General features: G+C 35.5%; 1 protein-coding gene across 1 annotated transcript; it reads left to right on the top strand.

Annotated features, from left to right (window-relative positions):
- The first annotated feature begins 878 nt into the window (after window positions 1-878).
- On the top strand, window positions 879-16,149 carry LOC123529541 (39S ribosomal protein L46, mitochondrial-like). Its single transcript, XM_045309910.2, has 6 exons — window positions 879-990; window positions 5,229-5,451; window positions 6,967-7,112; window positions 14,291-14,439; window positions 14,889-15,011; window positions 15,874-16,149. Exons 1-6 carry the CDS (start codon window positions 918-920, stop codon window positions 16,024-16,026), a joined length of 867 nt encoding a protein of 288 aa, XP_045165845.1. The 5' UTR covers window positions 879-917; the 3' UTR covers window positions 16,027-16,149.
- The last annotated feature ends 1,394 nt before the right edge of the window (window positions 16,150-17,543 follow it).

Below are 17,543 nucleotides of genomic sequence, written 5' to 3'. Positions count from 1 at the left end.
TCTTGGCTGATCAGTGAGTTAGATATAGCTATCATCACTCCTCCGCCTTGACCTTCACTCCTGTCATCCCTATATACCTTATAATTAAGATTATCAGGAAATATTTCGGAGGAACTGATGTCTGGCTTAAGCCATGTTTCAGTAAGGCAAATAACATCTCGTTTAGTTTGGTCAATGACTAGGTGTAATTCAGGAATTTTGTTTTTGACAGAGCGACAATTAATGTTAAGGACTGTGAGACGTTCAGATGTTTTTAGTTTAGGTTTGGGAGTAACCTTTTTCTTTTTAGGGATTGGGGTAGATGAGGCCTTTGGGGTTTCTGGGGGCTCATGGAGAAAAGAAGAACTATTTAAGCTGAAACTTGCTTTACTGTGGTCGTGACTTAAAGGGGAATAATAAGAAGTGTCACTGAGAGTATCTAGGGATTCAGTCAGTGAACTTGAGTGGTTAAGAGAGCCGCTGTGCTGACAGTACCAGCTGAACTTTGAGTCTGAGAGTTTATCGTAAGTATGACTGCCGATGCCTTCGCAGGGCTTGGGTCCGATAAACTCTTTTCTAAGGCTTTTTATTATTTTTACATCTTTTCTTTTTTGATTCGACACTAATAAGGTTAACAATACAATCATAAAACTGCATGTCTGGTGACAGGTCACAGCTAAAATGGACTCGCTGTCAAAAAATAATTGATTGCTAAGATAATTACCATAATCGGTCAAATTATTGTCCCCCTCCTCCTCCCGCCACTGTTCCTACGGCCCTGTTAAAAGAATCACATTTTAATCGCCATCCATTAATTCTAGGGTTTGTGACAGATTTAGAGTCATTTCTTATGGTAGAAGCATATGAAAAATCAATAGCAGTACCTGACCTATATTGAGGTGGTCGCTAAAATAAGCGCCTGTGCACACAGATTCAAGATGTCTGCGCCCTTGAAAGTTACACGAATGATTTCTTCTTGCTACAGAAAGTCAGCCACACAGAACGGACTCTGTAACTCATCTAACAAACTTATTTTAAATGCATTTTCGTGTAGAATCTTTGCATTTACACCAGTACCTAAATAGCTATGTATAAAATTTGTATAGCATTCGGACAGAAAAGTTTGGATATGTGGTAACCAGGTCTAGGAAAGTGGAGTATTTACAGATTATATAAATTTACAGATAATCTATAAATTTACAGATTTTTCAATCTGTAAATTTACAGATCAAGTGTTTGAAAACTGCTAAAATTATATTTAGACACAAAATCGCAGCTTGAAATTAATTGATTTACTTATGGTATGTATAAATAAAGGTCAATTGTAACTTTCAGTCATTTCTGTTGACTTTGATTTTTCTTAAAATGCCAAAAACTCAAAGTCAACAAAAATGGCTGAAACCCACAAACGACCTTAATTTATGCATGCTGTAAATAAACCAATTAATTCCAAGCTGCGGTTTTGAGGATAAATGTAATTTCATCAGTTTTCATACACACAATCTGTAAATTTACAGATTGAAAAATCTGTAAATTTATAGATTATCTGTAAATTTACAGATAATCTGTAAATACTCCACTTTCCTAGACCTGGTGACCATCAGGTCGGTGACTTCCCCTGGATTTATTTCATTTTTAAATATAGGAAATTATCTTTCTTTAATTAAGGTTCATGTAAAGCATTTGAGACCACCCCTTGGGTAAATTTTCATTTTGGAAATTACACCTGACAGACCCATAATATTTATAACATGGAAGTGTCTAGGAATACGGATCCAGAATCTGATTCTACAGGTACGGATCCGTACCTCTAGACAAGACTGTTAGGGGTTTTCTAGGGGTACGGACCTCCTTTTTTCTAGAGATTAAGGGTCAATTACATTGCAAATTTTATTGAAAATAAAATAATAAATTTTATTGAAAATAAAATAACAAATAAGACTTCATCAATATTCAACTTAAACTTGGATCTAAATGGTTTACAGATAACAACGTTCATCCGATTTGTTACATTTTCCTTCGAAATGTAAATGACCGAGGAACACCAAATAAATGACGAGGATTCAAACTGGCAGAAAAAAAGATATGAAGATTTAAAAAAAAATATTGTTAAACATGTTGTAAAAAAAACAACTATTTTTTAATGCTAATTAACCCTTAGGGTATTTATGTTTTCTGCACATTTGGTAGCACTAATGAGATACAACGGACGTATTGACAAACAGTTTCTTTTACTTAATGTCAGTTAATTGATTATTAAACAATCAGTTCCGTGCCGATTATCATTGTATCTTGTTAAATAACAAAATAAATAGGTGCTTATTATTATGCCTATTTTTTTCTGCTGAATTTCATATATAATTTATTCAACAGTTAGATTCACTCATTAATCTGTTATCAACAGTTTGTTTTACAATAAACTAATTGGCACGGAACAGTGTATTCATTTGGTGTTCCTCGGTTATTTAGGTTTTCAAAGAAGAGGTAAACAATCGGGTGAACGCTGATATCTGTAAATCATTTAAATCCAAGTTTTAAGTGAACACTGGTTAAGTCTTATTTTCTTATTTCATTTTCAATAAAATTTAAGATGTCAATAACCCTAAATCTCTAGAAAAAGGAGGTCCGTACCCCTAGAAAACCCCTAACAAGCTTTTCTAGAGGTACGGATCCGTACCCCTAGACATTCCTTATAACATAGTAAACATACATATACAGAGTTGTTCAGAAGAAGTAGAAAATACTTTGTATAGAGGTCACCTTGTTTGGTAATAAGTATTTTGTCTTACAAAACATGTAATTCAGCTGTCCACATTTTATTTTGTACAAAATATCAAACTTCTTTTTCAAACATATTTTTTCTCTAAGTTTTTTGTTGTTGTGTGTTTTACATTCTTATCTATAGATACTCCGGGAAATGAAAAATAGTTTACTTTTATATTTGTTGAAATACTGCAGTTATTTGTCAATTTGACAGCTCTACTTTCACTTTCATTTTGCAATTTTTGCATTTTTTTTTTAAATGTACATAGTTTGTAACACTTCAACTCCCGGAGTACCTGGACAAATATGTTAGACACACAATGATTATAAAAGTAATGACAATATACTTCTGAAAAAGAAGCTTGATATCTTCTAGAACATGAACAGTCAAAGCACATGTGATATAAGACAAAATGTGTTGTTCAAAATTGTTTCTTCTACTTATTATGAACATTTTGGTGTATTCTTTATGATAGACCAAGGCCTATGTGGCGTAAAAAACAAAAACAAAAATTCACATGAGGGGTTGTTTCAAAAGACTTTACATGAACCTTAAATTCTCAAAATCCAAATTATTTGGGAATTTTGTTTAAGCATTGTAATGCTTAAGCAAATTTCTATGACAATGCGTTTCTTGTAAAGTTTACTTGAAATAACAAGTTGTTTCAATGAATAAATAAGATTGTAATGAAATGATTGTTTTAATAAATAATAAATGATTTCATGTTTTTTCTACATTGAGGAAGACCTAAGTTAAAAATAATAAACAATAACTAACCTGCAAGAAAGATTATAAAAGATAATTTATTTTATGTATAAGAATGATAACCATATAGCAAGTGCAATGATGCATTGCACTTGTCTAGATCATTGGTTCGGAAGGGCATAGGTGCATGGTTAGCATGGATAAGTAGAGTTGAATATGATAGGAATAATGGGACTATTGTAAGGGAAATACATATAGGCTAAATGGAAAGTAAAGGAAATACTGTATGATGTTCAAACTAAATATCTTAAAGCTGTCATTTCACGATATAAAGGAGTATAATGAAAAACAACAACCACTTGATTCATTTTATTTATATATATATTATAATGTTACCCTATAACAAATACAAACATACAAACTTTATTTTTAATCTGGTCAAAGAAAGTGGGTTATTTACTGAAAGTAAGTAAATTTATATTTTTATTAACAGACTATCTCTTTACAAACTCAAGATTTTTATGCCCATTGTGTCTAACTACGTTGTTTGAACAGTTGTTCCTAATCCTTGTTTCTTACCAATGCCTGGATGATACATTCGTATTTGGAGTTATCTTTGTATTCAGAGATGGAGTTTGCAGTCTATTTTTAACCAGGCTTTTGAAAGTTGAACATGTTGAAAACCTGGTTATTAGATTGGTGATATTGTTGGATGGATAGTTAGGCGATAGTCTAACTAATTTGACGCGATCCTAGGAAATATTCAGTTATGTTTTCTTATGGGCAATATCTCAACTTGCGTCTAACACTTGAAAAACCAAAATAGTGGAAGAAATTTCTGACGAAATTTTCATGGCTGCCAATTTGGAGGTTTAAATGCTGATTATGTTGCAAATACGAGATAAATTCAAATAAAACTTACAATACATGTATCAAAAGGGGATTCAATTCCTCATTAATTTATGTAAAAATTAGCAAATAATTTCTAAAAATACGAATTTTCTGGTGATTTTAACCTATGTATGTACAGTGCATGATTAATGTATAACTGATCTAATGTGCATAATTAGACAATTCAGCCATGACGCAGTAGTCGTTCTGATTGGTTCCTTGGAAAAAATTATTTCAGTTGTTTCCTTGAAAACAGCCATTCTAAATGTTTGCCATAAATTGTTCTTTTCTATATTTTCTGTAAGGTTTACATCAGTGTTGCCCTTGGCTGGTATCACATCACATCAATAAAATTTAGGAATAAAGGCAAATATTTCAAAAAACTTGTTAATTGAATAACCATGATCAGTTTTTCATTGGTGTGCAGCATGTAACCAGTTTTAGTTTTCACTGAGCAACACCAGAATAATGAGAAAAATCTGTAATCTGCAGTTCACATTAGCTAAAACTTTAATGAAGCACAAGTTTATTTTTTATTTCAATTTTCAAGTTTATTTTAATTTCATGATTTTAACAAAAAATTACGCATTTTGCCAGAGTAACGTCACTTGTAATCGCATAACATTGCAATGTCATGGCATTCATGGAGAATCTTACACTTCAACATTTTCTTTCAATCATTACCGGTATTCTCTTTTCCTTTGAATTAAAGACTGTCTGTAAATTTACAGATTATATGCAAATATACCACTTTTTTAGTGCTGTTAATTTATTTGATGATATGATTTAGGATTTTGTTCATGGTACAATAATCTCTTAACATGTATTTAAATGTTTGCATGAACAGATTTACAAAATTTTTAAACTCACTAACTTTATTTGTTTTCAGTATTATCCAAAAGCTGTTGTTGTCACCTTCAAAGGGGCAGTCAGACAGCCGCTGAAGTAAAACCGAGAACATGGCAACTTCACAGCGCTGTATGTCTGCAACGTTATCCAGTTATCTCAACCACACGTAATCAATTTGAACAAAAGTACAAAGATTATCTTGATGAAGTTGAAGTTAACCAAAGTCTGTTGTCCGATCATGAACTACAAATGATATCTGACAGGTGTGTAATTTATATTTCAATGGATAAGAAATAATGCCAAAGGACTCCACTGTAGGCGACTTGTGTGAAATATTCAAATTCATTCACATAAAAAATGAAGTTCTAGTTGCCAGATTTTTCATATTAAATGTTATGTTGTCATGTCATGCATTATGCAGTAAGCAGTAAGAAATCTAAATGCATAGCTTAATCAGTGGACACAATAGACCATGACATTATGTGGTTTGTTTGTGATACCATTTGTGATTATTATGTCCCTCTATAAGAATCTACTGAAACTTGCTGTTCTTTCAGATTTTTCTGCAATGCATTGGAAAATATTTAAGTAGGGTAAAGTATTTATCTTATTAAACAAACAGTTTTCACATTGGAAAACACATGCTTTTCTGTTTATGTTGTGCGTTACATGGATAAAATCCATCACATACATTTGGGAAATAGAGACAAAAAAAATTTATAAGTCAAAGCAGTAAGTCTTTCAAATGTCTCCCAGATTATAAAAAAAATTACTTCCTGTTTCAGCAGAAATGAAAAATGTCCTTGCTAAACTTCTGCCTATAGTTTTAGCCTAGCACGGTCACTGATGTCTACAGGCACAACATATGGTTTATCACAAGGGTTTGGAAAGGCAAGAAATGTTATACTTTTCCTAGGATTATTACCAGTAGGGTCTTAACATATACTGTTTCATTAACCTTTACCCGGCTAAATTTCCAAAATGGACTGGTCTGCACTGGTCTCAAAGCCAAAACCACTTGCCACAAGCAGGCCAAAGGGTAACGAGCTGAAGACAGAATGATTGTTTTAGCTCACCTGAGCAAATTCCAATGCTCAGGTTAGTTATTAAGATTGCTTGATGTCCGGCGTCTGTCAAAAATTAGCTTGTGTATGCGATAGAGGCTGTATTTTTCATCTTCATGAAATTTGGTCAGAATGATGCCTTTGATGAAATCTAGGACAAGTTCGAAAATGGGTCATCTGGGATGAAAAACAAGGTCACTAGGTCAAATCAAAGAAAAACCTTTGTTTGCGATAGAGGCTGAATATTCAATTGATCTTCATGAAATTTGGTCAGAATGATTGCCTTGATGAAATCTAGATCAAGTTTGAATATTGGTTATCTGGGGTCAAAAACTAGGCCGCTAGGTCAAATCAAAGAAAAACTTTGTGTATGCGATAGAAGCTGTACTTTTCAGTTGATCTTTGTGAAATGTGGTCAGAATGATTGCCTTGATGAAATCTAGGTCAAGTTTGAATATGAGTCATCTAGGGTCAAAAACTAGGTCACTAGTTCATATCAAAGAAAATACTTGTTTAAACTAAAGAGACCACATTTTGGTCCAATCCTAATAAAAATTGGCCAGAATATTTGTTTCCATGAAATCACTAGGTCGGACATGTTTACACTGTTATGGTGTGTTTATCAGGTGAGCAACCTAGGGCCATCTTGACCCTCTTGTTTGATAGCTGGGAAAAGAAAAAAGGATTATAATCTTTACTTTTCTTCCATTGTAGGTTGAGAAAAGAGAAAAAGAAACCAGATACAGAAGAGGAAATTAAAAAGAAGATTGTTGTAGAAGAGTCATTGCAGACTGCAGAGGAGATGGAAGATGATTGGCAGAAAGAATTAGAGGCATTTCAGTTTGCTGATAGAATTACAGGTACTGTGAAATCTTTATAATTTAATTGCCAATCTGTTAATTAAGGACACATCACGGCTGAGATAGTTTAGCATTATTGCAATACACAATCTGTATTGAAATTGTGTTTCGAATACATGTGCTCATTAGATAAATCCTCAATATCTATGTGAAAATAAGGGATTGTTTTGTATGATTGCAACACTGTGAGTTGCTCTAATTAGTGACAAATGACTGAAACAATAGGAATTCGTACGTGACTTGGATAGACAAAACGACAGTGAGGTAACAATATATTCTTTTATTGTTTTAATTTATGAGTTGTAAGCTACAATATAGAATACCCATAGAAAAAATCCGATCGTACATCCTTAATCATTGAAATAGGTGAAAGAATTTTCAAAATTGGCTTGAAAATGAGAAAGTTATGCACATTAAAATATTTTTTTAAATTGGCGGCCATTTTGTTTCCATGGCAACAAAAAACAAAATGGCAGATTTATTAGCTCACCTGTCACATAGTGACAAGGTGAGCTTTTGTGATCACCCTTCGTCCGTCGTCAGTCTGTGCGTGCGTCTGTCAACAATTTCTTGTCTGCACGATAGTGGTTTCATTTATAATTTTATTTTAACCAGACTTGCACACAACTTGTATCACCGTAAGATCTCAGTTCCTTTCTTAAACTGGCCAGATCCCATTATGGGTTCCAGAGTTATGGCCCCTGAAAGGGCCCAAACCAGCTATTTTGACCTTGTCTGCACAATAGCAGCTTCATTTATGATTTTATTTTAACCAGACTTGCACACAAGTTGTATCACCATAAGATCTCGATTCCTTACTTGAACTGGCCAGATCCCATTATGGGTTCCAGAGTTATGGCCCCTGAAAGGGCCAAAATCAGCTATTTTGACCTTGTCTGCACAATAGCAGCTTTATTGATGATTTGATTTTTACCAAACTGGCACACAACTTGTATCACCATAAGATCTTGGTTCCTTGCTTGAACTGGTCAGATCCCGTTATGGGTTCCCGAGTTATGGCCCCTGAAAGGGCCAAAATCAGCTATTTTGACCTTGTCTGCACAATAGCAGCTTTATTTATGATTTGATTTTTACCAAACTGGCACACAACTTGTATCACCATAAGATCTTGGTTCCTTTCTTGAACTGGTCAGATCCCGTTATGGGTTCCCGAGTTATGGCCCCTGAAAGGGCCAAAATCAGCTATTTTGACCTTGTCTGCACAATAGCAGCTTTATTTGATTTGAATTTAACCAAACTTGCACACAACTTGTATCACCATAAGATCTCGGTTCCTTTCTTGAACTGGCCAGATCCCATTATGGGTTCCAGAGTTATGGCCCCTGAAAGGGCCAAAATCAGCTATTTTGACCTTGTCTGCACAATAGCAGCTTTATTGATGATTTGATTTTTACCAAACTGGCACACAACTTGTATCACCATAAGATCTTGGTTCCTTGCTTGAACTGGTCAGATCCCGTTATGGGTTCCCGAGTTATGGCCCCTGAAAGGGCCAAAATCAGCTATTTTGACCTTGTCTGCACAATAGCAGCTTTATTTATGATTTGATTTTTACCAAACTGGCACACAACTTGTATCACCATAAGATCTTGGTTCCTTTCTTGAACTGGTCAGATCCCGTTATGGGTTCCCGAGTTATGGCCCCTGAAAGGGCCAAAATCAGCTATTTTGACCTTGTCTGCACAATAGCAGCTTTATTTGATTTGAATTTAACCAAACTTGCACACAACTTGTATCACCATAAGATCTCGGTTCCTTTCTTGAACTGGCCAGATCCCATAATGGGTTCCCGAGTTATGGCCCCTGAAAGGGCCAAAATTAGCTATTTTGACCTTGTCTGCACAATATCAATTTCATTTATGATTTGATTTTAACCAAACTTGCACACAACTTGTATCACCACAAGATCTTGGTTCCTTTCTTGAACTGGCCAGATTCCATCATGGGTTCCAGAGTTATGGCCCCTTAAAGGTCCAATAGATCTTGGATTCCATGACAAATTAGATCCAATCGTAGGTTCCAGTTATTTTATATCTGATTACCTCCCCTGATTGTAGTCAAAATGGATAAATATCAGTAAGTACTTATAGGACTTATTTGAAATTTCATTATTGTCATTAGTTGGACTGAGCCAATTAGAGAAGATAACTATGGACTGATTTTATGTCAAATTACCTCCCTTTATTTCAAATTAAAATGGGTATATCTCCGTAACTAATGAAAATACTGATCTGAAATTTCATTTATGTCAACAGATTTATTTGGCAGATCCTTCTTTTGTTCACTTACAATAATTTTTTTTAATTACTTCCCTTTTACATTACTATAAATAGCTTATTTTAGTAACTTTTTTATTATTGGCCGTAGGGAAAAATCGAGACCACTTTTCTGTGGTACAACATGGATGGTACCTCCAATTTTTAGGCGTACATCCTTAATCATTGAAATAGGTGAAAGAATTTTCAAAATTGGCTTGAAAATGAGAAAGTTATGCACATTAAAATATTTTATTAAATTGGTGGCCATTTTGTTTCCATGGCAACAAAAAACAAAATGGCAGATTTATTAGCTCACCTGTCACATAGTGACAAGGTGAGCTTTTGTGATCACCCTTCGTCCGTCGTCAGTCTGTGCGTGCGTCCGTCAACAATTTCTTGTCTGCACGATAGTGGTTTCATTTATAATTTTATTTTAACCAGACTTGCACACAACTTGTATCACCGTAAGATCTCAGTTCCTTTCTTAAACTGGCCAGATCCCATTATGGGTTCCAGAGTTATGGCCCCTGAAAGGGCCCAAACCAGCTATTTTGACCTTGTCTGCACAATAGCAGCTTCATTTATGATTTTATTTTAACCAGACTTGCACACAAGTTGTATCACCATAAGATCTCGATTCCTTACTTGAACTGGCCAGATCCCATTATGGGTTCCAGAGTTATGGCCCCTGAAAGGGCCAAAATCAGCTATTTTGACCTTGTCTGCACAATAGCAGCTTTATTGATGATTTGATTTTTACCAAACTGGCACACAACTTGTATCACCATAAGATCTTGGTTCCTTTCTTGAACTGGTCAGATCCCGTTATGGGTTCCCGAGTTATGGCCCCTGAAAGGGCCAAAATCAGCTATTTTGACCTTGTCTGCACAATAGCAGCTTTATTTATGATTTGATTTTTACCAAACTGGCACACAACTTGTATCACCATAAGATTTTAGTTCCTTTGTTGAACTGGCCAGTCCCATTATGAGTTCAAAAGTTATGGCTCCTGAAAGGACCAGAATTAGCTATTTTGACATTGTCTGCACAATAGCAGCTTCATTTATGATTTGATTTTAACCAAACTTGCACACAACTTGTATCACCATAAGATCTCGGTTTCTTTTTTGAACTGGCCAGATCCCATTATGGGTTTCAGAGTTATGGCCCCTGAAAGGGCGAAAATTAGCTATTTTGACCTTGTCTGCACAATAGCAATTTCATTTATGATTTGAATTTAACCAAACTTGCACACAACTTGTATCACCATAAGATCTCGGTTCCTTTCTTGAACTGGCCAGATCCCATAATGGGTTCCCGAGTTATGGCCCCTGAAAGGGCCAAAATTAGCTATTTTGACCTTGTCTGCACAATATCAATTTCATTTATGATTTGATTTTAACCAAACTTGCACACAGCTTGTATCACCACAAGATCTTGGTTCCTTTCTTGAACTGGCCAGATTCCATCATGGGTTCCAGAGTTATGGCCCCTTAAAGGTCCAATAGATCTTGGATTCCATGACAAATTAGATCCAATCGTAGGTTCCAGTTATTTTATATCTGATTACCTCCCCTGATTGTAGTCAAAATGGATAAATATCAGTAAGTACTTATAGGACTTATTTGAAATTTCATTATTGTCATTAGTTGGACTGAGCCAATTAGAGAAGATAACTATGGACTGATTTTATGTCAAATTACCTCCCTTTATTTCAAATTAAAATGGGTATATCTCCGTAACTAATGAAAATACTGATCTGAAATTTCATTTATGTCAACAGATTTATTTGGCAGATCCTTCTTTTGTTCACTTACAATAATTTTTTTTAATTACTTCCCTTTTACATTACTATAAATAGCTTATTTTAGTAACTTTTTTATTATTGGCCGTAGGGAAAAATCGAGACCACTTTTCTGTGGTACAACATGGATGGTACCTCCAATTTTTAGGTGTATTTTGACATATCTGTACCTTGTAGAATTTTTTTTTTCTTTTTGGTTAAACTTCTTTCCTTTGTTGTTCCTGTCATATGGACTTAGATATTTTTTCTGAGGACCTTCTTGTCCTCAAGTGCAGTGATAACAGGTGAGCAATATAGGGCCATCATGGCCCTCTTGTTAAATTTCTAGACACATATCTGAATGTACAAATTCTTGTTAAACAATATTTCTACCTTTTCAAGATATAGTGAAAGAAATTACCATGTTTGACATCATACACTCAAGAAACATATGAAATTAATCTATTTATTAAAAGGTTATTTGCTAAATAAAGAATTCAGCAGTGTGTACAATGTAAATGATGTCATAAACACACTAAAACGGCTGCCTCCATGATCAGCTATTTTTTTTTTTTAATTTCAAACTGCTATATATTTTCTAATAGTTATCCGATTTTAAAAATTCTTTCAACGTTATGAAAGGCTTGAGGATTGCTTTATTATAAAAGTAACTTATTGCCAGGCTTTCCTTGCCCTTTAATTTTAAATCAGGGTCTGTCCAGTTCTGAAGTTGTAACTAGCATTACCCCTGGCCCAGATGTGTTCACCATCATGCTGAAGGAGTTGTTTTTTTTAGCCCACCATCATCAGATGGTGGGCTATTAAAATCACTCTGCGTCTGTGGTCCGTCAGTCCGTTAACAATTTCTCGTTATTGCATCTCCTCAGAAACTACTGGGGGGATTTTTACCAAACTTTGTCAGAATGATGTATTGGTACCCTAGTGATGTTCCCCTGAAAATCAGACTGGTTCAACAATTTTTGAGTGAGTTATGGCCCTTTGTTTATTTTTATAATTCACATATTTATATAGGGAAAAACTTAGCATCATGTAGTGGTCCTCTACATAGATTATTCAAATTATTTCCCTGGGGTCAAATATGGCCCCGCCCCGGAGGTCACATGGTTTATATAGACTTATATAGTGAAAAACTTTGAAAAACCTCTTGCCCAAACCACAGGGCCTAGGGCTTTGATATTTTGTATGTGACATCATCTAGTGGTCCTCTACTAAGATTATTCAAATTATTCCCCTAGGGTCAAATATGGCCCCGCCCTGGGGGTCAACATAGTTTACATAGACTTATATAGGGAAAAACTTTGAAAATCTTCTTGTCCAAACCACAAAGACTAGAGCTTTGATATATGTAATGTAGCATCAACTAGTGGTTCTCTACCAAGTTTGTTCAAATGATCCCCCTAGGGTCAAATATGGCCAAGGGGTCACATGGTTCATATAGACTTATATAGGGAAAAACTTTTAGAATCTTCTTGTCCATAACCTACAACATTCAAATTTGGACCACATGTATAGTTTTGAGTGGCAAGATGAACCTTGACATGAGTTGACCTTGATCTTGGCCTAGTGACCTACTTTCACATTTCTGTAGCTACAGCCTTCAAATTTGGACCACATGCACAGGTTTGTGTACTGAAACAAACGTTGACCTTGACATTGACCTAGTGACCTACTTTCACATTTTTGAAGGTACAGGCTTCAAATTTGGACCACATGTGTATTTTTGTGTTTTGAAATGAACTTTGATCTTGAGATTGACCTAGTGACCTTCTTTCACATTTCTGAAGCTACAGGCTTCAAATTTGGACCACATGCATACTTTTGTGTTCTGGATTGAAATTTGACATTGATTTTTACCTAGTACCTACTTTCACATTTCTCAAGCTATAGCTTCCAGATTTGAAGTACCACATACACAGTGTTGTGTAGTGAAATGAAATTGGACCTTGATTTTGACCTTGAGCTAGTCTTAAAATTTGGAACATTCAAAAATGGCTCAATGGTGGGCGCCAAGATCACTCTGTGATCTCTTGTTATTGCTTAAAGTAGAAATTTCATCTGTGGGTGCTATCATTTTAATAGATATGTATTGAAGTCAGATTGTGATGACTGAATAAATTTCACATTTGTATGGATTGACACAACAAAGTTCACGAAAATTATCCCTCCCTGATCCCAGAATACGAATGATTTTTAGAGTAACTAACTTGACTTTTCACTGTTTGAGGAATTCGAGTTGTTTGGCTTACCGGTATATTGGTCAGTTTGTGAGTCTGTCAGTTTGAACCACTTCTTTCCCTAAACCTCTTGAAGGATCTTCATCAGACTTCATCTGTAGCATCCTTATAGCCTTTAAACAACTTCTTCTCATAAACTTCATGTGAATTGTCATCATACTTGGTCTGTAGCATCATTGTAAGGTACTGTGCAAAATTTATTCAAATTTAGGAACCCTGTCTCTTTTAAGTAGAGTTTAAAATAGAAAAACCTGTATACAACTTACCGGGTATGATGTGCTTGATGGATCTTCATAAAATTTTGTCTGTAGCATTCTCATACAGTCCTTCATTCAGTTTCTTCAACTAAGGTCACTTGGCCACTTTAAGGGATCCCTACAGCTAAAAATAGAAATAGTAACTTAAATCATAGCATCTTTGAAAGGTCCTCTTGCAGATTTATTGAAATGGGGACCTGAAACTGTACCGACTGTATAGCGAGCAGTGCAGACCGAGGTAAGAATCACTGCCACCAGCAGGCTAATGGTTAAGACCTTTTCCAAGAAAACTATTAAATGAGTCGCTCCTTGAGAAAACCAACATAGTGGCTTTGAGACCAGCATGGATCCAGACCAGCCTGCACATCCGTGGTCAGGATCCATGCTGTTTTCTGTTTTTTTTTTAATTCCAAAAGGCTTTGAAAGTGAACAGCATGGATCCACACCAGACTGCATGGATGCGCAGTCTGGTCTGGATCCATACTGGAAGCAAAGCCACTATGTTGGTTTTCTCATGGTACGGCTTATTTGTGTCTCTTTAGGTACAATTTTTCACAGAGACTGCTATTTTGATAGAACTCTGGGTACTGTAAATTAATTTTAGATGCAGACAGAAGTAATGACATGACAACTCCAAATAGGAAACTGGATAAGCGATTAGTACTCATCACAAAGCAGAGATGGGGAGAAGGCACGGAGCCATATTGGGTTTTTCCTCAGGTTTTGAGACTAGATGGAGAGACAATGCGTGAGGTTGGTATTTTATATTTTTGCATAAAAAAGACTAAGTGTTGGTTTTAAAGCTGAATGATTTATTCCCTTTAATGTGTTTGAAAATAAATTTGACATTTTGTGAGTAACTGTTAACAAATTTGAGATGAGAAACTGTTCCCTGTGAGAACTTCTATCAAGGATGGCTGTACCTACTGTTAGAAACTATGGCAACAATGTGCTTGGCTTATATTGATATAGAAGGTGCACTTTAACAATTATCTTGTCTAAAAGTGTTCGATTTCAGAATAATTTCAGACTTACCCTCTACTGAACGAGTTAAATCATAAACCATAGCCACAGTGATTGTGCTGTGCAACTCTAGGGCCGTCATGATGCACTTGTTAATTATATATAGAGTTTGATATTTTAACATAAACCTTGGGGAGTGCTACTTTAATAGAAATAAACTTTGATATATTTTATTACAGGCAGCAGAAAGAGCCCTTAAATCCCATTGTGGGGAGTCAGTAAATGCTACTTATATTGGAAATGCGCCTTGTGGTTATCACAGGTATAAATTACCCCCAGGTCAAGATGATTTTGGAGTTAAGGTATGTTGTTTTATTGTTTGCTTACCTGAGCACATCATGTTCATTTATTTATTTAGTTATTTTGTTGGGTTTAACATCGCAGCAACACACTTATAGGTCATATGGCTACTTTCCAGCTTATACTCCACATTTTCTATTCAATAATATTCATAAAATTGTCAGAAATTATGTCTTTGTGACATCTAAGTGAAGTACAAAACTGGGTCATCAAAGGTCAGAAACTAGATTCTCTAGTGTAGTAGCTGGCTAGAAATAGGAAGCCTCATTTTCAACAGGGAGTAAATGGAAGTGCTACATTTATTGTTGTATTATACCAAAATGTTATTGATGAACTAATCCTCCTTAAACAAGCTAAAATATTATAATTGCAAAATCAATTTGAAAACAGTAAAGTGACCTATACATTTGAAACGGATGAAACAAAATAAAAATTCTAGGTAGGTTATTATATTTGAGCCGTGCCATGAGAAAACCAACATAGTGGGTTTGCGACCAGCAAGGATCCAGACCATCCGCGCAGTCTGGTCAGGATCCATGCTGTTTGCTAACAGTTTCTCCAATTTTGATAGGCATTAAAAGCGAACAGCATGGATCCTGACCAGACTGCGCGGATGCGCAGGCTGGTCTGGATCCATGCTGGTCGCAAACCCACTATGTTGGTTTTCTCATGGCACGGCTCATTTATATTTAACACACCTTGGAGATGACGATTACAACAGTTTGTGGCCAGAATTTATATTTAAGACTTCATTTGCCTCCTTTAATCTGTGTCATTAAATGCTCAGGATTTGAGAATTAATTAATGTCATTAAGAAAGGACCTGCATATTAGATTTTCATATATATTCTACTTTCTATTTCAGTTGTTCTTTTTCAAAGCCTACTACCATGGTGGTGAAGTTGCACTACAAACAGACAATGTGGTAGAATATAAATGGGTTACTATAGATGAGATGCAGGATTACTTGGATCCACCATACCTAGATAACATACAAGACTTTTTGATAGATCTTTAAGTGAAATGTACATGTTTATGTTTAAAATTGAATATATAATATTTTCCGTATTAATAGGTTGTTATGAATCAATAATCAGTGGTATATTCAGACCACAGCAGGAAACAGAGATTTATTAGTACATGTACTTGTTTGTTTCTTTATGGAGTTGCACAATGGCAGATGCAAGATAAATCTGTTATACAATGGCAGATGCAAAATAAATCTGTTTTTTAATGGCAGATGCAGGATAAATTTGTTATTTAATGGCAGATGCAAGATAAATTTGTTATTAATTTTTCTTCTATAAGGCAATCCATACAAACCAGATTTTACCATTTCATCAACAGCCCACATTAATGATCAGACAGATTTAATTCATACCCAAACTCGGCAATCTTTGTGGCAAGATCTCTATATAGGTGACCTTGAAACTCATATGACCAACTTCAAACTTAAACTAGAAGATGCTTTTGCAAAAAAGCGCATGACTCCCCCAATGCAACGTCGTTTAGGCAAGAAGTCAATAGGGGTCAGGAGCGAGTCAAAGAGACACTGATGGTTGGCTGCAATAGGGATCATCTACTTGGCATATCCAGTCATCCCACTAAGTTTCAACATTCTTGGCCTAGTGGTTCTCAAGTTACTGTTCAGGCTCCTGTGACCTTGACCTTTGATCAAGTGACCCCAAAAATAAATAGGGGTCATCTACTCTGCATGTCCAATCATCCTAATAAGTTTCAACATTCTAGGTCAAGTGGTTCTCAAGTTACTGTCCGAAAATGATTTTACATGACCAGGCCCCTGTTACCTTGACCTTTAATACTGACCCAAACATCAGTAGGGGTCATCTACTCTGCATGTTCAATCATCCTATGAAGTTTCAACATTTTGGATTAAGTGGTTCTCAAGTTATTAATCGGAAATGGTTTTCAATGTTCAGGCCCCTGTGACCTTGACCTTTAACAGAGTGACCCCAAAAACAATAGGGGCATCTACTCTGCATGACCAATCATCCTATGAAGTTTCAAAATTCTGGGTCAAGTGGTTCTCAAGTTACTGACTGGAAACGGTATTCAATGTTCAGGCCCCTGTGACCTTGACTTTTAATTGAGTGACCCCAAAATTAATTGGGTCGTCTCCTCTGCATGTCCAATTATCCTATGAAGTTTTAACATTCTGGGTCAGGTGGTTCTCAAGTTATTGATCGGAAACGGTTTTCCATGTTCAAACCCCTGTGACCTTGACCTTTAACAGAGTGACCCCAAAATCAACAGGGTTCATCTTCTTTGCATGTACAATCATCTTATGAAGTTCACTTGGCATGTACAATCATCCTATGAAGTTTCAACATTCTGGGTCAAGTGGTTCTCAAGTTATTGATGGGAAATGGTTTTCAATGTTCTGGCCCGTGACCTTGACCTTTAATGGAGTGACCCCAAAAACAATAGGGGTTGTCTACCCCAACAGCCCTACCATCCTATGAAGTTTGAAGGTTTTAGGTCAAATGGTTCTCCAGTTATTGATAGGAAATGAAG

The sequence above is a fragment of the Mercenaria mercenaria genome, chromosome 13 (genome assembly GCF_021730395.1).
Source record: "Mercenaria mercenaria strain notata chromosome 13, MADL_Memer_1, whole genome shotgun sequence".
Lineage (NCBI taxonomy): Eukaryota > Metazoa > Mollusca > Bivalvia > Venerida > Veneridae > Mercenaria > Mercenaria mercenaria.
Note: the sequence above shows the minus strand (reverse complement) of the source record. Positions and strands in the feature narration are given on the sequence as shown.

What these genes read in the sequence shown, in the direction of transcription:
- LOC123529541 (XM_045309910.2), top strand. Translation starts at nt 918, where the DNA reads ATGTCTGCGCCCTTGAAAGTTACACGAATGATTTCTTCTTGCTACAGA. An exon ending in AGCCACACAGAACGGACTCT is followed by an intron (nt 991 to 5,228) that starts GTAACTCATCTA and finishes ATTTGTTTTCAG; the next exon opens with TATTATCCAAAAGCTGTTGT. An exon ending in ATGGAGAGACAATGCGTGAG is followed by an intron (nt 14,440 to 14,888) that starts GTTGGTATTTTA and finishes ATTTTATTACAG; the next exon opens with GCAGCAGAAAGAGCCCTTAA.